At 33.6% G+C, this 27,976-nt stretch overlaps 1 protein-coding gene across 1 annotated transcript; it reads right to left on the reverse strand.

Moving 5' to 3' along the window:
• Positions 1 to 958: 958 nt before the first annotated feature.
• Positions 959 to 26,634, reverse strand: LOC148607862 (collagen alpha-6(VI) chain-like). The gene is made up of 16 exons (XM_088544922.1): positions 26,245 to 26,634; positions 17,622 to 17,643; positions 16,151 to 16,771; positions 15,882 to 15,911; positions 13,590 to 14,015; positions 13,139 to 13,273; positions 12,611 to 12,637; positions 10,430 to 10,447; positions 9,534 to 9,971; positions 8,460 to 8,594; positions 7,579 to 7,599; positions 5,321 to 5,516; positions 4,219 to 4,454; positions 3,843 to 3,977; positions 2,515 to 2,779; positions 959 to 1,402 (listed from the first exon to the last, which is right to left on the reverse strand). Exons 1-16 carry the CDS (start codon positions 26,284 to 26,286, stop codon positions 1,390 to 1,392), a joined length of 2,760 nt encoding a protein of 919 aa, XP_088401048.1. The 5' UTR covers positions 26,287 to 26,634; the 3' UTR covers positions 959 to 1,389.
• Positions 26,635 to 27,976: the final 1,342 nt, after the last annotated feature.

Below are 27,976 nucleotides of genomic sequence, written 5' to 3' on the forward strand. Positions count from 1 at the left end.
CCTTGAAAACTGATGTAGCAGCTACACCCCAACTCTTGAATCGATGCAGATTTGGTTGCACCCTCAGCGGGATTCTAACCGCTTCTTTTCTCTGACATCTATGGCAAAACCGCCTACACTAAGTCCGACGCTGAGACCACTCGGTCAACTAGGCTATATAAAAATATAGCTTCGTTAACCGTGTGATACTTCCTCCTATATGAGAACACGGTGTAGGCGGTGTTGCCATAGATGTCGCAGGGGTACGAGTTCGAGTCCCGCGGAGGGAACGACCAAAAATTTGATTTTTTTCAGACCCTTCCATGCCTACCTTATATATATATATATATATATATATATATATATATATATATATATATATATATATATATATATACGTACCGCTGTGACGGGTCATTCCTCCTCGTAGGATTAATCTGGTGGTCTAGGGCGCTGGACTTTGTGCAGGCGGTGTTGCCATAGATGTCACATCGGTACGAGTTCGAGTCCCGCGGAGGGAACGACCAAAAATTTGCATCGCAAATTTGACAGTTCTAACATCGTTGGGAATTTTTCAGACCTTTCTATCTATCTATATATATATATAACCGAAATTCCTCAGAATTCTTCCAGCAGTGCATTCGACCCAGAGAAAATGAGATTATCAAAGTCCGACAAGGCGCATTTGCTACCTTAAGCTTTATATCTAGAAAGAAGAGCATTGGAATGAAAGGGACTAAGCATCAGCGACTTTTTATGCTATTAAATATGCATGGCAAAAATCGATTTGTCGGAAATGACGTATACATTTAGGAAGTGATTGTTTGAACTTTAAACGCCGAGGCATGTGCCAGTGTTGAAGGAAATTTAGCATATACCCATTGGTCGAGATATCAGTAGTGCATTATCAACAGTCTGTTATTTGAGTACAACTGGCTCCGTTAAAGCCTCAAATCATGTGGGAAAAAAACGTATAATATGATATAAAAACCTATTTATTTTAAGAAATACACAACTTTTATAAAAGTAAAAAGGTACAATATGCAAAATGATATGTATAAGCTAAAGATATATAAATACATATAAAAGACGATATAATTAACAAGCATTGTAAATTTTTAAGAAATATATATATATATATATATATATATTTGTGTGTATGTGTAGAAATCTAAAAATCATTTATTTTATAAATCAACATTCGTTTAGAATATATTAACATGAAAATCACTTCACAAAAAATAGAGCTTACACTACTACATAGAAAATTACAATATTTTAAATAAAAAAAACATGGTTCTGGTTTGTGTCAAACACTTTTAGGAAAACAAAAGTTAACTAAATATCACACAGGTCTTCGTGGATGGAGGACTGCTTTTTTAGGATGTCAGGATTTCATTTTTCTAGATTCTATTTTCTTGATCTGAAAGGTATTTAAAATGAATCATCCGTATTTAGGCCATAGAAAGAATACTTAGCCTAGTATCTGGCACGCTTAGAGATCGATAGTAAAGGAAAACAATTGACCAAGCTATATGACAAACGCGATGACTTTTCATTCCGTATTATCAACTTTCCTTTCATCTATAGCCACATCCCTTCGGCATCTGCGTATGGAGGTTTCATATCCCATATCCTATTTCATACGAAAACTCCATCATGCCAGAGCTTACCGTAACTACGCAGACTTCTTGTATCGCGCTAGACTTCTTACGATTTTGGCTTCTGTAACAAGGTTATGTTGCTACAAGATTGAAGTCATCACAACTGAAGTTTTATGGTCGTCAACTCGTGGATCGTTACGATGTATCCAACTGCACCAAGTAAACTGATTTAATCAACGTGTCATAATTTTTCTTTGATCTTTCATCTGCCCTGGACTTGACTTTTTATGAGCAACTCGACGGGTGTTTCCAGAAAAGCAGAGGACTGTTACCCTACCAGTGCACCTGGTTCATACCCCCACTTTTAAGTGGAGTTCGAGCTACTCATTTACTTTTGTTACTTTGTATGTATTAATTTGGTTTTCTTATGTTCCTTGTTGTGTATGTCTGTTTTCAATGTCTGATCTTTGTCCCTGGAATACATACTTTTGATTTCCGCTAGAATCTTGGTTCCCTTGATTACTCTTCCTTTAATGGCGAGTAATGAATCGAATGTTATAAACAAAATTAATTTTGAAATGATCCGTAGAACCTTGATGTACACATTTCCCGCAATAGATGTAAATTTATATTTGCATTTTAGAATTGTTTCTGAGAGTCATATCCCAAGTACATGTAGTTCTGTTCTAGGACTTATTCCTGCTAGTTCCAGAATTGTAAACAAATTAAGAACACTAGGTTCCGATATTACATGAAAAGCAGATTGAAATTTATCAATTGTTACTTTAAGAACGCAAATTGTGGTCAATGAGAATTTGATCTCATGAATTTGAAAACTTGACAAAAGACACAGGGTGTTGAGTAAAATCACAAAGTAAGATTTTTCTGAGTAAAATGAATAATTATAATTTAGTATGTTAGCTATAATTACCTTTGATCATTCAACAACTTCTCAAGGACGGTCAACAATTCTTCTCTTTCTTCCTCCTTTCTGATTCTCTCCATCCTCTCTTGCTCATTTTTCTTGTTAATAAGATTTCTTCTATTACTCATGGATGAACGCATGTTATCCAATCGTCGTATTTCCTGAGCTAAATTCTCACTGTTCGTTGGTTTGCCGATTCTAGACTTCTGGTCTTTTAACCAAGCAAAAGATCCCTCAATCGTTTTTCTTGTCTCTTCCTTAGGTGCCTCCACTGGAATTTACAAATATAGACTACCTTAGTGTTGATTTTTTTTTTTTTTTTTTTGGCGTTAGTGAAAAGAACGAGACGTACTCAAAGTAGACTATTATTAAGGTCTTTGGGTAGAACGGTACAATTTTTCCAAAGGCAACAATGAAACACCCTTATTTTTCTCCTTATAAAACAATAATACAGTTTTAAATTTACTCTTTTCCAGTTCTATGTTCAAGGTCATAGCAATATATATGAGCCAAGTCAAAGAAAATCGCTGCGATGCTATATGTCTTTTGTTTCGAGTGCATTTCGTAGGTATGCAATTTATTCTTCGACAAGATCTTCCTATTCATGTGGTTCTAATGGATTTTCAAAATTAACATCAGTGGTATTTGGTATTAAGCAGATATGGTTTGGGATTCATATCACCACAATATGTCCAATAAAAGTGTCAGAAAATATTTACTGAAGTAGCTCGGTACACGAACGACCGACTCAAATATAGAAAAATAGTATTGTTCTAATTGTAACTTTGTTGAAAATTTATTTCGTTAGTTTTCGAGTCTCGAAAGTAACTCATGTATTTCAGACTTAAAAAGGGATAAGGCAGGTAAAACATAGCCGTTTTATCCTTATATTTAAATACCACTCCATATAAAATTCAGACAATGCCTATAATAGAAGTGATACATGGTATAGAATAACCCACCGAAAAATGTTCATTTTTGGTTTTTAGATGCTACATTGTTAAAAAAACAACAGTCTTTTCAGTATTCAGATCTGTATTTTTTATAAAACCATGCATTTATCTCCCATTAAAATCAACAAAATCAAAGCAAACTAAGAACGATAACTTTTACAAATCGTTAATTTCTTGTACGTCAATAACATTTTTATCTTAAAAGAGCATAAAATCTATGTTTTGTGATGAGAACTCTAAATGTTTCTGAATACGAAATAAAACTGAATTTATGTGGGACGTGCATGAATCGCTTCTGCCTGATATTTATGAAGACAGACGGCAACTTAAATACAAATGAGTGCTAACTATAAATTTAACTTTAATTTGATGTCGACTTACCAGTGCATGCACGAAAAGCTACGGAATTCTGGATGGTTTTCAAAGCATTAAATTCATGCACCATGAAAACATGTCGACTAATAGGTTCCGATGCTACAGCTTCAAGTTCCGTCTTATCAATGTACTTTCCAATGCCTACAACATAATTCATATATAAATGCATTACAAATATTATAACATTTTTTTCAAAAACTTTTGTAAAAGATGTCGTTTGAACATTTCAACATTTTATTATTAATACACATCGGACTTGTAAATTCAATATTGATTTTCAAGATTAACTAAATAATCCTTTGTCGATATGCAGACTCCTTCATATACCATGGGTCTACAGTACACAACAAGAAAGATACACCTCTTTCGTGTTCAGTCTTACCGATGGTGAAGATAACCGCATTTTCTTCCTTGATTTTAGCAGCCACTTCATTAGTTATGTGAGGTTTTATTGACCAACCATCAGTAACAACTATTACAATATGAGGGACATCTCCACGGGCACCTGCTGAGTTCGTAAAGCCTGTTTTCAGTACCTCTTCTAGTGCAAGATGTGTGTATGTACTGCCGGTAGTCCATTTAATGCCTTTAATTCTTGTGTTTACGGCGTCATTTGACCTGTTGATTTCAATGTTTAAAGACACATGATGAAATAATACAGTAGAGATGACTTGCTGGTGATCAGCATTATTTTGATAATACACCGTATTGCGATGCTGTTGAAATACCTTTGAAACTAGAAACGAACTAAAATATATAAAATATTTTGGAGGTCAATATCTTCCTTGTATTTGTTTACTACAGTATAATCCTAGGTTCGCTTTGTGACAAAGCCTTTTCTCCCTTTTTTTAAAATCAGTGTAAATAGTGATTTTCAAGCAGTCACAGACACAATATAGACAGATATTTGAAAATGACATAATGACACAATATTCGAAATTAAACAGTCGTGCACCTTGTAAAAGTTTATTACATGTACAATTGAAAACCCTTATTAAAATTAAGGAAAAAAGCATTTGAAATTAGCTATAAAAGATATGTTATCACAGATAAAACACCCCAGCGTTTTGCCAAAGGTTTTTAAAATAGCAAGTTGTTAAAATTATAACAACAGTTTAACACATAATATAAATGAATAGAAAATTGACGATTCGAAACGTTCAATAACAGTTTGGTCTTGGGTTTTCTATTTACTGATCTCTTTCCATAAGTTGATGACCCCACTTTATATTATATGTTCATAGTAAGAACGAATAAATCTACAAAGACAAGAAAAGTTCATTCAAAATTTATTTTAATCGTTTACTCCCCTGGAAAATTAATTTCTTCTTTCTCGTGAAGGCCAAGTGAAATTTACTATCATCATGAACACAGTATGTGTTTGATAAAAATATACAAACGATATTTTGATTCCAACAGACATATGAAAGTCATGAGCATTATGTAAAAAGGTTTGCCCGTTTAACAAATAAAAAAATACTTACGTAGAATCCAGCAATCTGAATTCCGTCTTAGATGTATTTGCAAATGTTATCAACCCTATCTGTATTGCGTCTGGTCCAACTGTGAAGCTTTGTGTCACGTCCACTAAAAATGTCTTCAGCTTTTCAAAATCTGTATATCCTATACTTGTTGAGGCATCAGCAACAAAAATAATGTCAGCTTCCTTTTGGAAACATACTATAGAGAAAATAGATGTTATAACTATTAGATTTGTACCCAGAAAACCTACCGGTGCACCTGGTCCATGCCCCCAGTTTTTAGTGGAGTTCAAGTTGCTCATTTGCTTTTGTTGCTTTGTATGTATGATTTTGGTTACTTTGTGTTCTTTCTTTGTCTGTTTTCCATGTCTGGTCTTTGTCCCAGAATTACATTCTTTTGATTACCGCTATAACCTTGGTTCCCTTCATTACTTTTTGATTACCGCTATAACCTTGATTCCCTTGATTACTCTTTCATTTGTTTATGTATACAATAACTCGAAAATTAAAAATTTAATTGACGTTAACAACAGTTATAGACTGCTTTTAGAAGTCCAAAAACATTGTGAAATACATACATTAAGAGGATATATTGTGTGTCGCTTTTAAAAATTTTCAAATAGTTCTTCGACTTTTAATAATAATCATTTACTTAAATGCCTTAAAACCAATAACCCTTTTCACGTTCGATAGTTTTCATAACAGTCTAATGTGAATCTTTATAGTTTTTTTGTAAAATCAACAAAAAATCAATTTTAAAGAATCAGATGGGTGCACTGTTTGATTTGATATCAATTAATCTTTCAAAATAAACAAATTTAACGTAAAATTATGAAATATCTAAATCACGTAAAACCAAACTTTACGATGTGATCTCTTTATTAAGGTTAGCTAGTCTTTCTTAACTGATTAAAACAGCAGTAACCAAAAAATATCATTAACAAAGAATGTTGATTGATTTAAGACGGGCTGGAAGAATTTAACGTGATTCGTAATGTATATGGAAGAAATCAACGTGATTCGCAGTCTATATTGGTCCGTGTTGTTTTGTCAAATGATTTTTTGTTTGGGTGTAAGTGTTAATGTGCTTAATTTTAGAACTACTAATTAGTAAAACAATGTTGCAATGTTAACTCCGAAGCTTAATAGCCTTGGCTTTTGAGTGATTTTTCACATTTAACGTGTCTTCAGGATTCTTGTATTTCTAATACTTTTTGTAATTAAGTAGCAGTCTTTGTAAGAACCATGTAAAGTCTATAAAATGTGATCCACCTAAAAAAATGCTACACATTTTTAATTTTGTTATTAAGTTGCTTTATAGGTCTATATAATGAAATGTATATTTATTCATTCTATTCTGTCTGCTCTTAGGGGATAATCTACATGGCAATTCCAATAGTTTCTATTGTATTTTAGTGTCATTTACAGAGTTATCTCCCTTAATTTTGAATTCAACAGTACAATATATATATCATTTTCATCTCTTCTTCATTAACTATGACATTTTAAACAAAATATCAAAAATAAAAATATGTAGGCTTTTCAACCATGAATCACATTTTGCATTATTCTAATGTAGAGTGCTACTTAAATGAAATTACTAAATTTTTGTAGTTTAACTGCTTTATTACTACATTTGCTAATTCTTTAAAGCAGAGCTAGTGCCATACTCAAACTGTCGAAAGGCAAAAACGTGTTTTAAATATATCAATGCTTAATCACATAAAGGTGTATTTTTATGTTCCTCTACATATAGAAAATGTAAAGGGCAACCTTAGAAAGGCTCAAGTAGAGTCGCCACGAAAAGTCGTAGACCATGTTATATCATGTTAAGCAGTGCATCAAAATGTACATCGCAGTATGAATGAAGTGTTAGTCTCTGTAAGAATCAAGCAGTGGAAGAAAAATGATATTAAAAATAAAAAACACCGTTTTGAAATTTTAATTTCACTATTTGCACGATCAGAATCAAGGAATAAAGAAAATATATTCCATATCATGTTGGTTAATTGAGTTATAATTTCAATAACATGCACTAATAAAGAACATTTCAAGAGCAGATAACTCTGTCTAACATTCTACTGAAAAATTGAGCAAATCCAGTAAAACGGAGATCAAATTATAGTATTTTCAAATAGAGAAAGCACCCTTAAATGATTTTATATTGTCAGTTTGGTGGGGTTACGACATGCATGTTTCTGATTTTTCCTATATTTGCCAGATTCTTACAAAAATGTGAACTTAAGTTGTTCTATACTAACCTTTTTCAGCATCTTGGTCAGCTGAAGTGCAGAAAAAATAAAACTAGATTTTAAATTATATATGATATCTAAACAAGACTATAAAAGCCATATATGATTAAAAATTGAATCGTGTTGAACTTCCTTGTATTAACTATTGACTATTGACGCAATTAATTACGAAAGCCCATTGAGCACATTTTCATAGACTAAAAGAATATTTTTCGCAAAATAAAGAGACACTTACGCGAAAAAAAACGCGAAACATTCGCGTATTAATGCAAAACGTAGGAAAAAAAAATAGTTATATTATGAAAACACGCATCTATACTTAAAAGAATTATGAAAAAAAACAATTCAGACTGAGATGTGTATTGTTTTTATATATATGTCTATCATTTATTTGAAATATACGTAGCAGTGAACTTCTCCTAGAAAGCATTTTTAAAACAATGACGAGCAAGAACCTATTTAGCGGCAGCTATATAATGATGGAGGGACAGCTAGATATTCTGTATGCCTCTGCTAAAATATTGGTAGCTAGCACGTAATGCTTTGTTATTTTTAATTCTGTTTATTTTTTGAATCTCTACGATTCGACCTCCAACACAAAAAAGGAGAAAATTGAAAATTCCACACAAAAAAAAACGTCGAAAAAGGGAAATAACCCAACATGGCGTAACAGGTTAAGAAAATTTGACATGGGATATATCTCATCATGCTGAACACTTTTATCTTGTCAGATCTATGCCTATGGCCAGGCAAACTAAAAATGACGTACAATTTTCACCATCTTGCATCCGTATTAAAATTGAGATATTTTTTTAAATACTAGTAAATAATTTGTAAATGGTAGTTTAGAAAACTGTGTTTCCCATTACAAAAAAATATATATAGATTACCTTGGCATAACTGTACTACAAATGTGCTCCTAATTTTAGAAAGACCATCCTGAGACTCTACTTCAAAAGCATGGGATTCGACTGGATCTGATACGACTGTTCTCAGTTCCTGCATATCTCTATACCTGCCAATTCCTTTAATTGAATGAGAAACTTGTGTACCCTTCAATGCGCATTCAAGTAAGATTTCCTAGCAAAACGTTTCATTTTCTAACAACTGGTAAATTGCTATAAAACTCAAATAATAAGAAATCAAAAATTATAAATATTAAATAAGAACAAGATAAAGGCTGCGACAGTAAAAGCTCGATTAAACTGGAGAACAATCAGAAGGCGCAGGAAAATGGTCGAACCTAAAACCAAGAAATTGAATTAATTAGAAACTTTACATCCACACTAAATAGATGATAATTACAAAATTACCGAACAAATACAATAGAAAAAAGGTCAAGTAAAAAAGGCAAGGCCGTTTAACAAATAGCAAGATCAAGGAAAAAACCGGAAAGTTAGGAACAACCGCAGTGGCACTATACAGGCATTTATCTGATGGAAATGGAGGGCAAACTCAAAAATAGCAAGAACAAGTTTAGATATAAGTTGAGTATTAAGTAGTTCCCAAGCGAAATAAAAAGTATGCATTAGTGAGACCATTAGATGATCCATCTATGGCAGAAATGTTTTTGAAACAAAGAAAAGTATTATATTACAAAGAATAAATCGATATTCCACAACAAGAGGTTATTAATTTTCTTCAAAGTCTTATCCAATTTTCACTGGGTGTGTTACTCTGTATTGTCGCATAGACTTGTATAAAGATAAGTCTGTATAGAAAATTACCAGGGATCATAATTAACAGCTTAAGGAAACAAACTCAACACAACCGCACAAGGCAGCATTCTTAACAGAAAGAAGTTACAATAAATATGATAAAAATGTGGAGTGTTTTTTTTTTAAATTTTTTTATGTAAATGATGAATTTGTTTAAAATCTCCTTATTTAATCAAACGATACATTGATTTTGTTTATCTAATTGTTATCTTTTAAGTCAGAGAAATGACATAAATGGGTCCCTACCTATTCCAAAAATTATCAAATCATCGCGTGATGCTTTAATTTCTTCAACTTTTTCTTTAGTTTTGCTTGGGTTGGTAGAGACGCCATCTGACAAGAGTACAATGATATGAGGCACGTCTTTCCGAAGATATTCAGGCTTCATGACTTGATTAACGGCCGTATCCAAGGCCGTATGTAGAAATGTATTGCCCGTCATCCAATTTATATTTAGAATGGCTGAACGTACGTCAGCTTTTGTCTTATGAACGCCGAATTTGAATTCAATCTTTGGCACAGAGGCGAATTGTACGACTGCAATTCTGGTCAACTGATCTCCAACACTCATCGTATCGACCAAATCCGCGATGAACTGAAGTTCTTTCTGAAAAGTATCGTAGTTGTTAATACTTGTTGAACCGTCGATTAAAAACAGTATGTCTGCCTTCGTTTCTTTACACTCTGTAATAAACAGAACATTGTTAACACCCTAATGCAATTGAATCATTATTTCTTATAAATCATTAATTTTTGGATTTAGATCTTCCTATATTCATGTAATTGATTCTAATTCTGCTGCTGAGAGGTTACTCCTTGAAACACGTCAGTGTACAGCATATCAAAATTTGCAATATATGTGATTTGGTATTTTAAAAAGGGAAATTGTAATTTATTTTTACTCTTTTGAGTTTGTATGTTTATTCAACTTATCAAGGATCTTATTTTAAATTTGTGTAGAATTAAATTTCATTACTCAGAAACGTAGTCCGGCTTTAAAAGACAACACAATTTTTTTTAAATTGATTAGCAATTGGCCATTTTGATTTATATCAATGGGAATTTGGTTCTGTCATTTAATTTCAGTTTATCACCATATCCTATGTACGAAATCGTTTAAAGTTCATATCAAAATACTTTACCTTCAGTTCCTTGTGGCTCTAAAAAATAAATAAATAAATAAATAAATTTTATCTGGTCAATATACAATTACAAAAGCGCGTAATGAAAAATATATTTTAAAAATATTTTTTTATTAAAACTTAGTTGCTAGCCAAGAAATCATGCAAACTTATGCTCAATAGAATTGCAACTCATCTCTTAAGAAGGTAGAACTAGGGTAAGGGACACAACTCTTACAAGTCCTTGGAACGTTTGTATTCAGCATTTTACACCAATCTCATGTAAGAATCAAAGTAACTTGGTAAATTTCATTCTGTTTCATATGAAAGCTTGATAGGCTTTGGTGAAATTGAATATGATGCAAACATATCACTGATTTCAAGAATTATATCCCTTACCCTAGGTCTACCTCCTTTAGTACCAGTTCATATGAAAGTCAGATACTGTCTATAGTAGAGGTGATGCAGTGTATAGGGATCAAACAAATAATATTTCCGGACTACATATGTTGTATTTGCTATGTTTTACGTACTGATAGTCCTGCCTGAATTCAGATCTGTATTTTAGAGAAAACTATGCATATTTTTTAAATTAAAATGTCAATTTCATGAACAATCTATACAATACTTATTTTGAAAATGCAGGAACTAAATGACAAATTATGACTGACATTGTGGTCTGTATCTGTTTCTGAATTAAAACAATAAAAGTGAATTCGATGATTTTTGTTTTTCGTGAATCACCTCCGGTCTGATTTTTTAAAACGACTGCTACTTAAAAATATCGCCTTCTACATGTGTTTTAATTGAAATAGTTATTTTAAAATGAAGAAAGGAATTTTTGAATTGCTGAATATAGGTTTCTTCTAATCAGCTAAGTAAAACAATGTTCAGTGGAAATGGAGTAGATTGTGTACGAGTAATGAGGAAGATGTTGTGTGGAAATGGGTTAGATGGTTTATGGGTCATGAAGGAGATGTTGTGTGGAAATAGGGTAGTTGGTGTATGGGTCATGAAGGAGATGTTGTGTGTAAATGGGGTAGATAGTTTATGGGTCATAAAGGAGATGTGTGCAAATGGGGTAGATGGTGTATGGGTCATAAAGGAGATGTTATGTGGGAATGGGGTAGATGGTGTATGAGTCATAAATGAGATGTTGTGTGGAAATGGGGTTATGGTGTATGGGTCATAAAGGAGATATTCTGTGGAAATGGGGTAGATGGTGTATGGGTAAAGAAGGAGATGGTGTGTGGAAATGGGGTAGATGGTTTATGGGTCATGATCTAGATGTTGTGTGTAAACGGGATAGATGGTATATGGGTAATGAGGGAGATATTATGTGGAAATGGGTCAGATGATGTATGGGTAATGAGGAAGATGTTTTGTGGAAATGGGGCAGAGGGTTTATGGGCCATGAAGGAGATGTTGTGTGGAAATGGGGTAGATGGTGCATGGGTCATGAAGGATGTGTTATGTGTAAACTTGATAGATGATGTATGGGTCATGAAGGATGTGTTATGTGGAAATGGGGTTATGATGTATGGATCATGAAGGAGGTGTTTTGTGGAAATGGGGTAGATGGTTTATGGGTCATGAAGGTGGTGATGTGTGCAAATGGGAAAGATGATGTATGGGTAATGAGGGAGATGTTGTGTGGAAATGGGGGAGAGGGTGTATGGTGAAAAGGGAATAGGGAAGAAAGTGTATGGGAAACAATGGACTCTGGGGTAGATAAATTACGGGGAGTTCGTATTTTGTGTATGCAAAGTAGGTAATGTTTAGGGAACGATTAGATATATTACATTATTAATATAAGAAGCATAAATTAACGTGAATTGGAAGATGGTGTAAGGAGAAAATGATAGATTGAGTTTGGGTAATCTCCTCCACACGCCTATAACTGCTATACAGGATGTGAAAAAACTCACAAGGCATGAACACTACTCGTTACTAATCTGCCAGACTGTTTCTGTGAACTGTACATATTGGCATACGAGAGTGGGGTTTAACACTGACTGTGATAGGAGTGTGAAGCTTTTAAATAGCGAATTTACCCTTTTATGTAGGAGAATGGCTATCAGTTAGTTAGAACACTGGAAATAGATTGTATGAGGAATGGTTACCTGGTGTATGTATAATGGTCAGTAGGGATAAATGGGAGTGTTAAACCATTTTTAAAATATACTTTTATGTTATACTTACTTTCATTGTCAATAATATTACTGCCATCTGAAAATAAAAGGATAATTAAAAACATCTCTACTATCATTAGTTGAAGAGGTAAGTTACGAGAAATTGTATTCAACTCATTTGTGTGAAACAAAACTTGATTACTTGAACTCGGGATATACTTCTAAGGTGTATGTGTCGAAAGCCTAGACCGTAACTCCATATTTAATGACAAATAGTTGGAGAATCTCGAAATATTGATGTGTATAAAATATTAACTCATTAAAACGATCATTTATGTATATGCTGATAATGGGCTGCGGATGTGAATGATTTGTACTTTAATTTAATATGTAACTTCTTCTCTAAATGTTATCTTCCTGTTTTGTATACACTCATACCATCAAAAAGTATATATTCATGAGTTATAAAAAAAAGTCAAAAACCGAACTTTGAATAGTATTTTCAGTCTGCATATATCTGCAACAAGTGGATGCATACATTTCAACAGGTGATTTACGACACAATATGATAAGATTTGTTTGATGCAACGTAATATACCTTCGCATAATGTCTCTACGAATTCTTTCCTGATATTTACAAGTTTATCGAGATTTTCAACATCAAACATGTGATCAGCCGACGACGCCATCTTCATCAGTTCATCTTTGAAGTTATTTCTTTCAGGACCGACTCCTAAAAAGAAACATGAGTGGTTGACCATTAACCAGATTGGATATATCAATGACATCGACATTCCAATTAGGCATCTTCTGTTCTATCTAGCAATAATTGATATAGATATGCGTTATTCTGTTAAAGAAAATAGACGAAAATCGATACTCTACCAATAATCAAAAAAGCACTACTTCAAATTGATGAGTTGATGTTTGTACGGGAAACAAGAAATATTAAATAATAAAATACGCATAGAAAGACAGTGAAATTTTTTTTAGTTGAAAGAATGTATTGCATTTTCAACCTTCTCGTAAACTAACGCTAAGCAGCTTACCAATTGCAAACTTTATAATATTGTTATCCAGGTTTTGTAATTCTTTATCTGTTAAGTCTGGTCTTGAAGACTGGCCATCAGTAATTACCACCAATATTTTGGGCACATTTTGTCTAGCTCCCCTTTTCAATCCTTCTTCCTGTGCCATACGTATCGCTTTGTTGGTATAAGTATCGCCGCCATTCCATTTAATGCCACCAATAGCCTTCATTAAATTCACCTTATCATGGTAATCATCCAGGTAAAACTGCATGCTCGCAGAAGTGCTAAATCTCAAAACGCCCACCTGAGCTTCGTTTGGTCCTATTTTTATTTGATCGACAACCTCTTTTACAAATGTCAGCTCTTTTTGAAAGTTTTCGTAAGTTTTAATACTAGAGGAACCATCCAGAGCGAAAAATATATCAGCCTTTAAGTTGAAGCAATCTGAAAATAACAACGTCATAGAAACAAGATATTCATTTGTCAAACAAACATAATCCGAATGTGACGGATTTCATATATGTTTTTATGATACTAGTATTGAAAGTCTAGGTTTGTTGTTTTTAGAATCTGACTGTTTCTTTGGTTCTTTCTTTGTGTGTTTGTAAGGTTGTTTTTTTTTCTTTAATTTATTATTTACTCATGGATTATTAACTGAAATTTGCAGTAGCTCAAAATCCGAATCCCCTAAAGCAATAAGGCTACTTGCATTGTACATGGCAGAATATCTCCATGCTGGATTAAGTTGGTTTTTATATTTCAGAAATGTGGGGTTTATTTAATTATTTTTATTTAGTTCAAGTATTTGGTTCCAATGATACAGATGTAAAGTTCGCTCATGGAGGAGTAAGTAGACTTAATGATCCAACATCGGAGTTTTTTATTTACCTTTTGGCCGTGGCCATGCTGACATATATATATCCATATGTAAGCGTTTCACATAATAAATAAATGATAATTCTAAATTCCTAATCATGACACATGCCAATCATAATGAACATATACATCAGAATACCTCATTTAAAATGTATCTATAACAATCGCTTAAAAGCCCGTTTAATTTTTCAGTAAATTCTTTGTCAACTGAAAAGCTATTTAAATTTATCTTGAAGCATTGGTGACATATTTTTTGACTGCTTATGTAAGGAAAAAGTTCGGGAAAATTTTAAAATTTGACGAGGTGCATCGGTAGGGTCAGCGTCCTCTGCTTTTTTAGAAATACCCGCCGAGTTGCTCATAATAAGACAAGTCTGGGTGGACGAAAGAGGAAAGGAAAACTATGACATGTTGAACAAACCAGTTTTCACGGGACCATAAAACTATTTGTTAGAATTCTAGTGCGATACAAAACGTCTGCATATTTTCGGCAAGCTCTGGTATAACGTAAGAGTTGTGATATGAACACTCCATACGCGGGTGCTGAAGGAAAGTTAACAATTCTGAATGAAAAGTCATCACGTTTGTCGTAAAGTTTGGTCAATAGTTTTCCTTTACCATCGATTTCTAAGTGTAGGTCAAGATATGAGACCGACTTCACAGTGTATGCAGTATCCTTTATCCCAAGTTCCTAGGGGTAGATGCGATGTATCAAATCCCTGAAATTAGGATTGGTTAAAGATAATATGTCATCTATATAGCGGAAACTGAGAGTAAAGGATCAAGCTAAATGATATTCTTTCTTTCGGATCAAATCAGCTATAAAGTCAGCGTCATAAGAGAGAAGGAATAGGTCAGAAAGTAGAGGAGCAAACTTTGTTCCCGTTGGAATGCCGACCGTTTGTTGAAAAACGCGTCCACCACACTGGAAAAATATGTTGTCGATTATCAACTCCAGCATTTTTTAAAAATCTTCTTCGGTATATTTGGAAGATGATTTGGAATTATTTCTTACCAAGTATGCGGAATCTCTACCAAGTACTATACATTTGTATCTAAGTGTACCATTTTTTTGGGGAGGGGAACAACGATATAATGTTTTTAACTATGTAAATGTGTCTGAATTACAAAAAAAATGTGTTGAGCCTCCTGGCCACCTCGTTTGTTCAGTTATGTTAATTTCTAAATAATGTAAACATGTTGTCATGTCATCTCTGTACCTGTCATCACGATGATGAGAATAAAGATATTATATAAAAAGGTCACTGTCTTGTACGATGAAGCCTCTTATTTCTTGTTCTTTGTATATATACTGAAAGGAAAGATAGTAAGGGTTACGAAGTAACAGTTAATTTTTCACCTTATATCGTCAGATTTTGCTTTGAATATTCTAATACGTATTTGTAAAAGACTTTCAAGCACCTACCATCTTACCTGGGGTTTCTTGTGGATTTGGATCAACAGCTGAAAAATATAAACAGTGGGTAAATCAAAAACATTCTTCGAAATCGTCGTGTAGCATGATTATGGCTGACGCAAAATAAATTAGTTTCATCGAGATTTGTATTTTTCTCTTTTTTATGATCTCGGTATCAAAATTTGACAGTCTGTCAAATTTATATGAAGAATCATATTTTTGATACACCAAAATGTGTTCAAATACTACAACCTGACCCTGTAGAGATTGTAAATAATAAAATTACCTTCACAAGTTCTGTCTACCAGTTCATCTTTGACATTGTCCGTATTTAGTTGTTCGAATCCACTCTTCTGAATGACAAATTTTTCATCCGGATCACTTGCAATGCCATTCAACTCTTCTTTGTTTGCATTTCCTATTCCTATAGCAAACACGATGGCGTCCAATTCATCTTTCAGCAGTGCTGCCTCTTTCTGTGTTTCTGCTTTGTCACCTTCTTCGAAGTAGTCGTAATCTCCAGCATTTGTAACGCCATCTGTAAGTACGATCACTACATTTTTAACCTCTGATCTGTCTTCTTTTGTAGAATTAAAGAGTTTAAGCCTTGTTTCTTTGAGACCAAGATAAGTGCGAGTAGCGTCTCCTGCGTCATGCTTTATCTCTTTAATCGCGTCCAATACTTGTTGTTTTGTGGAGAACTGATCGAAGTTAAACTGAATTTTGACTTTATTACTAAAAGTTACTGCAGATATTCGGCTTTGTTTAGGTCCCTGGCCAACATCCAACTGATCCACCACACCAGAGACAAATGGAATCAGGTGGTTTTTATAATCTTCAATGTATACACTGCTAGACGTATCTATCACGAAGGCTATGTCTGCAGGTTTATTGCAGATGGTCTTACCTGTGTTTAAAAAATGAGCAATCTTTAATTATGTTAGCATAAATTTGAATACAACGTGTGAAACCCATGGATAAGAAATGGTTCCTATAAGTTAAGTCAAGTTGATACATCTGATATCAAATGTTAATTTAGAGAAAATTGTAAACGTGAAATGATAACTTGAGACTACATTGAATTTATATTAAAAGTAAAAAAAAAAGCTAATACAGTCGGATACAATGGAAAGGCTGTGTCATCGAAACGTACTTGATCAGTAATTAGTTAATATCAAAATAAAACTCGGAAATAAAAAGCAAAAAGAGAATTCATCCTACTCAACAAGGTCTTTCTGGTAAGTTCAGCGATAATTCGGCACAACTTGTTCCCTTTGGAATGTCAATAGTTTGTTCAAATACAACATTCTACTCATTAAACAAAAATGAACTTTGTGAAATTATGTTTGCATTGTTCATACCGATCAAGTAAATAATAATATGTGTACCTACGGTCACAGTGTATGTTTTCAACGGCTTTTATGCTTTTCAAAGTGCTCGAGCGTTTTGTCCTTGACCAAATGCGACTTCTACAAGTATATTTTTGGACGTAATACCTCTGAGACAAACTTTTTTTATATTTTGAAGGTGGTTCCTGTGCACTCTTTGATAATATCTCACGCTATTAATATAGAAAACTTTTACGAAAGCAATGAGACGGATGTTTTTGTGCAAATGGCTACACGAAGCAATCTTGTTCAACGTTAAAATAGACAATTTAAATATTATACAATCCTGAGCTTTTTTATCGTCCTTGAATGAGGAGTTACAACATTTATTTTTTTATTAAGTGATTTATAGTTTTATATACAACTCACCCGAGACAGTATTTGTAGACACCTGTAAAGGAAAATTGCAAACCATTTTAAATGGCGTATGAAAAATGTCAATTTAAGTAAGAGTGAGGCAGGAGGTAATACATTTTCAGTTGCAGAAGTCAAATCTAGCAGGCAGACTAACTGTTTAGTTTGAACATATTTTATTGTAAAATTAGAAAACATACCAACTTACGTTGTGTTCTAAATAATGCACATAATAAATATAACATACATACATACAGACATCAACAAACAATATATACACATCTTGAGCTAAATATGTGTTCATCAAGATACAACATTCCATAAACCTTGCGCATATATATATAAACAAGTACTATCTTAAAAAATAAAGATAGCAGACGCAGTAAAATTTGCTCCTTTTACTTATAATTTTCTACATTTTATTCGGGAAATAACACATGGCATTCGAACGCCACCAAGTAATCAGTATTTTACCAACCGTGAAACAGAATTGCGATCAGGTGACTTACGATTCCATATGCATGGAAGAGTGTCTTTAAAGCTTTAAGGTGAAAGGGTAAAAAGCGAAACTTTACCGACTGCGTCGAAAAAAAAGACCCTGTGTGAAAGAGAAAAGAAATGCACGATCATTTTTTTTCGTTCATGTTTACCGTAACGAATCATTACAAAGAAGATCATGTTCAATATTTACTGTGCCGACATATTGAAAGGAGTTTGGGTTAAAAAGTATTTTGTGTAGTCAAAATTCTAGAAAAGATCGCTATTATGTGGATATGATAAGTCGGTGGGATTTATTCTCATTGCATGTTTAAAGTTCTATAAAATATTCTGTCAGATATTCACAAATAAAGTGGCAAAAAAAAAATGAAAACCACGAAATCCAAATTTCAATAAAATGAACTTTTTTGATCAATTAAAGTTTAATAGACACGTCAGCTATTTAAAGGTTTTATTGCACAGTTGTTGCATTTAAAATGCACGAGCGTTACACATATAATGTTGGCTTGCTTTAGAATATTAATAATGTTAAGTCAAATGTTTACGAAAAAAAATAAACATGATAAATTTACATAACATTGATGTAAGTTCTAAAAGCGTAGATTGACATCAATGCCACTAATTCTTCTTTTTAAAAGCCCTTAAAATTGCTATACTTTTTCTCGCTCATTGTATAGCGCTCACATTCTCATTCACTTCGTTATGTTTGAAGACCAGACAGAAGATGGCATATGAAAAAATAACCTATAAAAAGTAACTCTAGACTGCTTACTCGTATGATATACATAAATTATGATATTAGACATTAAGTGTATGGGTGCATATTGACTGGTTTGGAGTAGCTTGTATACGTGTACTTAATTAATAGAAACATTTAGGTTGAAATTGGTTGTATAAAGCGGTTTTCTTTTTAAACTGCTATTTTGAGATTGATTATATAAAACCAGTACTACTCCGGAGCATTATGAATTAATAAAGTATATTTATGACAGTTAAATATCATGGGCAACCGCGGTTAAAGCGAAATTAAAATTCCATAACAAAAGTCAATAGATAAGGCACAAGGACAGTAAAGGCAACAGATTATAATTAAAAAAACAGAAAGGATATTTATAATCCGAGCACAGAGTCTAGACCAAGAAAGCTGTCAGAACATCATAAATAGCACTAATCAACTGTAATAATACACAAACATGTAGAAACTAAAGAATAAGGAGAAGGGAAAAGTTGCAACCGTGTTGTAAGCGTCCACTGCATTTGAAACACCTGCCGAGTTTCTCTTGAGATGTCAAAAACAGGTTAAAACAAAAGAGGGCAACTACGACATTGTTAACAAACTTTTTCTCATGGCGAAGATGGCTACCCAATAACGATCAACAAGTTTATGGTGTCGATTGTAAAGTTTTGAAGAGATACCTCTAAGTAAACTTGTTTCAATAGCTTATTTGTTAGGAGGTGATGTAAGGTGAAATAAGCCGTGTACGTTCTGTAGGCTCTAGCATAACTTACGATTCTATACTCAATATCCAGATGCTGATGGAATATTCCTCCAGACAAAGGGAACATTGATATTTTGATAGGATGAAACAGGAGGGACTTTATATTACTAACTATTTTATAGTCCTTGAAGTCATCGCGTATGTCGTATAGTCTAGTTAAGAGTGTTCCTCCTTCATCAATCTCTAATAGTAGGTCAAGATATGAGACGTGCCTCCCAGTGACTGTGGTGTCCTTTATCCCAAGTTCTTGATGATAACTCTGATTTACAAAATCACCTAATCTTGGAACAGAACATCCATTTAGCGGAAACCGAGTTTAATAGCAAAGTGGTGTTCTCTCTATCGATTCCGATCTACTGTTAAGTATGTCCCATACGAATGAAGGGATGGATCGGCATAGAAAAAAGACAGAAGCAACTAACAAAATACAGAGACTGAAAAAAAAATACCCAAACAAATTAAAAGTAATTGAGCAACCCAGACTTCACCATACACTGGGAGTACGAACTAGGACATGGGTTTGTTTTTGTTTTTGTTTTTTTTATATCTGACGCAGGTTATTTAGTGCGCACCACGTCATTGAGGTTATTTCTTCATAGACCAAAAAAAAATATAATAGTCATTCCATAAATAATCATGCTTAAATTTTAATTATAATATAGAATCCAAAGACTGATTTAGGTGACTAAGGAGGTTGAAATTGCTCATTATTAATCATTTGCTTAAATTGATTATGCCAGAGCCTGTAGTGGTTGCGACAGTAAATTTATAAGAAACGGCTTTTACTCATAGTAACATAACCGTGTTTTAAACCCTTGCATCTGTAACCGGTTTCGCAAGATATAAAAAATGCTAGATCCCAAGAAGCGTTTGATCTTTTGAAATGAAATTTTCGATCTCATTTCGAAAGATGCAATTTAGGTACTCGAGGATTGTTCACTGTCTATATCAAAATGACGACGAGTGCAAAAATATGTGAATATAAAATACTGTCTTCAGAGTATTTACGTTGGTACTCTGTGATTAATCTTTTTTATCTGTTAATGTTGAATGATAGTATAAGATTATATAAAGGTCCTCCTGACAACAATCGGACATCCAAGCAGCGTATCATTATCAATTTTCAGATAAGATCCAATGCATCACGATGGTACGGAGAACATTAAGTTTGATAAAAATATTGGTTATTATTTTAAGCTATAAAAGTTCGATCGACCTAGGTTTAACAATGCAAATATGGTTTGTGTTTTGTTTACTTCACATTTAAACTTATTAAATCCTTCAATTTTGATGTCTGTTTAACGACAATACCGTTTCCCGTCTTACGTAAGGTCAGGATGGCTAGGTTATTCAGTTTACATTCTTTTTCCTTGACATTTTTATTTCGTAACTTGAAAATGTTTGTTTCTTGTCCAAATTAGTTTTTACCACCGGTTGAACACGTGGGAAAATATCTTAAAATATGCAAATGGATTCGAATATGATAAAATTCATTCGTTCATCTCTTAAATATATCAATTCATAGTCTGCTGGGAAGAAAATTTATCATTTCCTTTACAAATACATTTTTAGCATTTTAGAAGAAAAATAAATATTTGACGGGTTGTTCTTAAGCAGATATAAACAAGTTACACCAGTATAAGACGCCTACTAAAAGAATTTTTTCTACCTGAATGAAATTAAATATATGGGTACTGAAAATGGTGAAAGGTTCAGGATTAAACACCTCAAGTCACAAAAGAATCATTCTATCCATATGGACAAAGGCTTTGAAGAAAAGAATTAGTGCCATACATGATAAAAAAAGGTGGTCTTGAACATGTCCAGGTCTGAATCATATCAACCGTGGGTAGATACAAAATGAATAGATATATTTATTCATAAGTACACACAAGCACATGGTCACGTTAAATTCATGCTAATCGAGTTTCACGTTAAATACGTATGATCACTTTTAACATAAATTCATGTGAAAGTTCTTGTGAAGGATTGAATGTGAATTTCACTTGAATTCTGTCACTACCAATTCATATGAAAATTACGTTAAGCACCGACAATTATGCCTAGATAGGCATCAAGCTTGGGTGCGATTCTATTCCGTTACAGTTCTTTCTATTTTTACGAGAAAACATATATTGTTATTGAACTAGACAACATAGAATGAATGTAAACAGAGGTCAAAGTTCAATTCTATTTCGCTGACAGGCATCGGTTTTCGAAGTCGATGTGCTCGGTGAGTTCTAGACCGTTTTAATCACCCCGTTACAATTAATCTTGATGATTCCGTGTATGTGAGGACGGTTTAACAAAAACTATACACAAATAATACGCGCTGTTGAAGCATTAGCTGTCATATTCGTTGTTTTTTTTTTTCTGTTGAAAGATATCTTTACTTTGAATTATTTCTACTAAATTGTACTTTTCCTGTATAATTTCATTTGATATCCACAAATAAAATGCATTAAATACATGAAATAGGTGTCTATATATTTAATGTCTTGCAAGACAAAAAATCGACCTAAAAAAATTCGTATGCATGTGACTTCTGTGACTTTAATCCGCGCATGTGCTGTAAGGGTTGCTATTTTAATAACAAATCTGATTGCAAACCGAAAGTGGTTATTCAACGTCTAAGAAGACCGACGGACTCATGCCGTAAAGGAAAAAGCTTCGAATATAACGTATTGTGATATAATGTGGCTTAAATATGGTCATTATTTATTTGAAAACTAATCAAGAAATAGATGAAATGAAATGGAAAAAAAAGACACGTGCTTACCTGTGTAGCCGTTATTATTTTTTTTAACCAAAGTTAAAGTATTTTTAACCCTGGTGAATGTCCTGTCGGCAGTCTTCGGAAGTAATGGCGAAAAATAATTTGATTAGAGCTATCGATCTTTTCTGATTAAAAAAACGTTGTTTTCATAATATTCTGTAGATATTATCTCCATTTATTGCTTCAATTGCATTACTACAAACATATTTCGTTGAATCAGCAAAATTTCAGTAGAATCAAAACTGAACAAATTTGGCACCTAATGTAGCTTTAAGCCAAATGCATGATAGTATGATTTTCGAAGTCGTTGTGCTCGTCGAGTTCTGTACCGCTACAATTAATCTTTGGGATACAGTGTATGTAAGGATAGTTTGATAAAACTATACACAAATCATACGCGGTTTTAGGTCAAATGCATGATATTATTTCATTTAGTGAATTCACCAATGATATAATGTTTTTCCTCAGACCGAAAACTGCTTCCTGATCCACGCCACAAGCTGATAGGCTCTGCTTTACAAGTACAGAATGTGGAAAGAGCATTCTTAGTACTGTACTAATTTGCATTACGAAGCGTGGTTAAGTACTGAGTGTGGCAGAGGTGTAAAAAACATACCTTTTGCGATCGGTGGTATGGTTATTTTTCTTAAATTATCTTGGCTTTTAATGACTTTGGAAAAAATTTTCGTTCATATTGTAGCAATAACTGAAATCGATATTTTAATTCGAAAACCTGTCTTGCAAAGTAATGGGGGAGAATCATATTTTTTAGCGCTTAATCAAGAAATACGTGCAAGTCTTGACAAACTTAATCATCTTTTCAACCAGATGTTGAACTTGGTGCACGCGTTGTTTCCTTTTTAATTAACATATAATGGCCCCCTAGAAATAACATATCTATAGACATTTAAATTCATATCATTTTATTGAAAGAAATACGGAGGACTTTCACGGCTCGTAGACATTTTCGACACTAATACGTCGCATTGTTACACCAAACCCTTTTAAGTTTAACGACGCATATAAAATCCAATACTTCACCGTATACGGGGTTTTTATATCATAGTCTGGACTTACCTTAACGCAATCGACCCTATAATGACTTGGGCGGAATGTCAAAACTGACATTTATATCAAAGTCTCGTATTTTCTGCATAAAAAACGTGTAATATAGATGTGAAATATTTTAATTTTATGACGAATTGAATTGGAATTCAGATGCTGTCTATAAGTGTATAATAGAGTAATCAAGGGAACCCAGGTTATACATCTATTTTTTAGACTTTCATGTGATCCAAGAAACTTGAACCTATTACGCATTACATGAATGCGATTTTTTAATTGTCAAAATACACAATGTTTGACATGCATCTAATATCAACTCCTTCTGAAATAATAGAAGTCACAAAATATGATTTTTACAATCTACAATTAAACCTTGCATTTGGTATGAATTTGAAAACGCATGTATCTTTACTCAAAGTGAGAACATGAGCAATGAATGACATGGTTATCGTTTAAATGAAGTCCAGTTCTCCTAAAACTACATTTTTCCCCGGATGAACAGGGTGATAAGCTTAAATCTTGAGTTATGGAACCTGCTTAGACGATGTGCAACTTCAATCCATCATTCATATTTCAGCCGTTGTCGTTATAAATTTTACCTAATGTACTGTAAATGCCATTCTATAAAAGGTGGTTATGTTTATTCTTATCCAACACCACTGAGAGTACACAGCGGCGGATCCAGAGTTATAGGTAAAGGGGCCCCAAAAAAATTCTTGACAGGATCAATGTTGATGATCACGAAGTGATCCGAATTTGCTAGGGGGTTTGGAAAAATTTTGGAATATTAAACCTCAAATCCTGCATTCTGAGGGTATCGAACAATTTCTCAACAATTTTCAAAAATTGCAATTTTCTAAAGGGGGGGTCGGGGCCCCTGCCCCCTCCCGGATCCGCCACTGTTACAAGACAGAGGAACCTCAGACACTGAAGAGAAGCTTTCAAGTTTTCGTATGATTCTCTGTAGTTGGTAAAAGGAGAACATCTCACGGGCTAATTGTATTACAGACAGGATATATTTATCTACGTATGTTGATATGTTAAATAGGAAGAATTTTCATTTTTACAAAAGCAACCAGTGAGTGGTTCCACGACAGTTGAGAATATTACCGAATGGTTGGGGATCATGCATTATTAGTTTTTTTTATGCAGCCCGTGTTGCTCTTTTGCATTTTGTTTTCTGCGTGTCCTTTTCAAGTTCAAATATATATTTTTCTTTTTTGTCAATGGTTTCTTTGTTTTGTATCCAGTTTTTTTCGAATTTCGTATTCATTCTTAAGTTGACTGCTCTCAATTTTAATTCCAAACACAAACGGAGTAAGACTGAAACGAGTTTAAATGCGGTCAAGAATAAATTCCTTATGTGCTGGTATTTATATAGAAGTACATGTTTTCGCTCAATGGATAGATAGCCTTTAAAACTAAACAAACATATGAAAATTGAAGAGGTGAAAAAATGACCTTTTAAGTTCTCTAAACATCAATCACCAAACTCGACACTTCACAGGAACTACGTATCGCCATTTTTTTCGATAAAATATGGGAGCAAGATAACTATGTGCAGTTGCTTCCAATTTTTATGAAGGGTCTAAATAAAAAAGATTTGTTTTGGCATATTAGAGAATGAACTGTTATTTATTTAATAATCGCAAGAATGCAAAAGGTCAAATTTGAATTTCTTGGCCTAGGCACAGTCGTGTAGTAGTTTAAAATTGGGAACATTGGCTAATTAAACTTCCACATCATCGACCAAAGGAGAAATAGGATAGGCTCTACTTGCCCTAAAATACAGCTAAATCATAGTATAATTGCTGCGCTAAAAGGACAAGTTTACCAACATTCCGATATTCTGTCAATGTTACACTTTTTGGTTACTTTACGGTCATGTTTTTGTATAAATTATGTCCACACCGAAAAAAACATTATCATATTTAGTAAATACATTCGTTTTTACATAGTTTATCATATGTGAAAATATAAGGTTTCCTGGGTGTTGACTTAGTCAACTGGATGTAAATATGTTCCAAAAAAAAAACAAACAAACAAACAAAACAAAACAAAATTTACAATTCACAGCAGTTTTTGTTGATTTTATAATTCATCCGCCAGATCTCTTTTCCGGAGGAAGTATTTTTAAGGCGGTTATTAACCGGAAGTCCTTTTGATTGACATCAGATGGTTTTAAAACTCAGAAGTCACATGACTTCCGAGTAAAAAGGATACCCGACGCAGTAAAATTTAACTTCTAAGTTTCTACATTTTTTTTCAAGAAAATAACGAATGGCACGCAATTCAAATTTTCGATACAGTTTTTGAACGCCATTTCAAGTTTTCGACGCCACTAAGTTATCAGTATTTTGTGAATCTGGCAACAGAATTGCGATCAGGTGACTTGGGTTTCCATAGAAGAGCGTCCTTATGGTCAAACGGTAAAAAGCGAAACTATACCGACTCCGTCGGAATAATCATTCAAACTTCGAATGTTCAGAATCACAATGTCAGTGACGGATCCAGAAATTCCGGAAATGAGGCCTAGGGCATTGGCCTAAGGAAAGTCGCTTCGGTGATTTCCAGTTTTTTTTCTATATGATCAACCAAACTTTTCTACCAGCCCTTATGCATCCCTTCCCCTACTTCCTCCTTCGATCCGGCTATGGTTGCGCAAATCGAGATTTAGAATGGTCATTCAATAACTTTTATTTTTATTAGTACATTTTTACCATGAACGCTTCATTTCACAAACCTTTATTTAGGTTGAAAAAAAATCTTGTACAATATAAAAACTTTAAGAAATACTTACGAATATAGAAATCATGCAAATCAACGATTTCATTTTCTCCATCCTTCCCGTGGGCTGATGATATATACACCACCGAACGTCTAGTTTTATCTCAATAAACACTATATTTGAGAAACTTTACTTTTAAGGGTCACTATCTCCTTTATATCGAATTACTGATGCAAACAAGGAGCGATATCCGTGCATAAATTTGTGGCTAGATCTATTTATTTCTTGTGATGCGAACGTATTTGATTTATAATCCGACTGGTTTGCGATTGTGTCAGGGTTCAGGGGTTTTCTGATATTAAACAGGTATACAAGTTTAGCCAAAAAAGTAAATTGTCGCAGAGCCGTTACGTGTTATTATGTAATATAAATTAGATACGGAGGACAGCCGTACAAAACATGTTTATGGGAAAGGGTTTTAAATTATACCCAATGCAAATCTGATAGTAAACGTTTATTGAACCCAACGCCCACTATTGAAAGGACAAGCTTTAAGTTATCTAGATAGGGATGAACTTGGTCCAAAACTAGTAGGTAGTGTGTGTCACTATGACACCCAATTTACTGATGCACTTTTACAAGAGAGATCCAGGAATGCTGTGGTCTACCTCCACTACGCATATATCGCGATATTGGTGAAAAGGTAGGAGGTGATAGGAACAAAAGGAGCGGATTGTGTACTGACGGTAGCTTTCTGGCGTTGTAGATGCGACAGGGGCCAACCGAGTGAATAAATGATAACTTGATGATGTGAGTAATTCCAATAAATAGTACTAACATTAAATGCTCCTGAAATGAGTTTAAGTCATACACCATTCACCTAGACTTTGGTGTTACCACTGGACACATGCCTGTATATTTACACGGTTTGCCTATAAGTTTGCTTTGGGTTTGAACGAACAAAGAATCATAAAGATTCATAATAAGCAGGACCATCGATACATGTATATGTGATGTCGATCTGCTCCCATTAATACCATGGGCATCATTACTTTAAAAACCTTTCAATTATATGCTGATGGATATTATGTTGCCATCCTGTCCAATCAAGCAGAACAAAAAGTGGGTCGTTGACAGAGGTCCTTCCATAGATAACTCCTGCTTCTTGTGGTGTAATCTGCTTAGTATAAGAAGTTGAACAAAATTTTAGACCATAATTTGATTTTCCGCTAGCTCAAAAGTCGATTGGTAAGCCAAATAAGTATATTGTGGTCATAAAACCTTGTGATAGTTATTCATCAATTATAGTTGCTGGACTACTTCCGGATTATCACTTTAACTATGACGGGTGTCGCTGGCGGAGCAGGACGTGTTTACACTTCCGGAGCACCTTTTTTGTGGGAGTTCTTATTGCTAGTGCCTTAAGTTCTTTCATTTTTTTTATATGTAATCTGTTTTATTCGGTTCGCTACATTGTGTATGTAGATCGACTTTGTTTCCTGTTTTCTAGTTCAGGCCATAGATTTTGACGTACTTGAATTGTCCCATTATTGACACTCGGTATTTTTATTTTGATGCGGTATATGTATATTATAGTTTAGGATGGATGGGATACATCCGCTTTAAAGCTATGTAGGATCCACGCTTTTTTTTACCTTTAGTGGTACTAAAACATTAGGAAATATATTGAAAACAATTTTAATTCACACAAATTGATCAAACCTACGCAGTCTTATTTTACGAAACGAAATACACCTCCTTAAAACAGCTAAATGTCAATGAATCATTTGAGATAACTCCTTTG

The sequence above is a fragment of the Perna viridis genome, chromosome 9 (assembly GCF_037379345.1).
Source record: "Perna viridis isolate PV_CMFRI_1.1 ecotype Kerala chromosome 9, ASM3737934v1, whole genome shotgun sequence".
NCBI lineage: Eukaryota > Metazoa > Mollusca > Bivalvia > Mytilida > Mytilidae > Perna > Perna viridis.

Bases quoted from the DNA above. Each gene is read 5' to 3' on its own strand.
- LOC148607862 (XM_088544922.1), bottom strand. From the start codon at position 26,286: ATGGAGAAAATGAAATCGTTGATTTGCATGATTTCTATATTC. The intron at 5,517-7,578 runs GTTAGTATAGAA...TTTTCTCTATAG, and splicing joins TGACCAAGATGCTGAAAAAG to TATGTTTCCAAAAGGAAGCT. The intron at 3,978-4,218 runs GTAAGACTGAAC...ATTATGTTGTAG, and splicing joins TGCGGTTATCTTCACCATCG to GCATTGGAAAGTACATTGAT.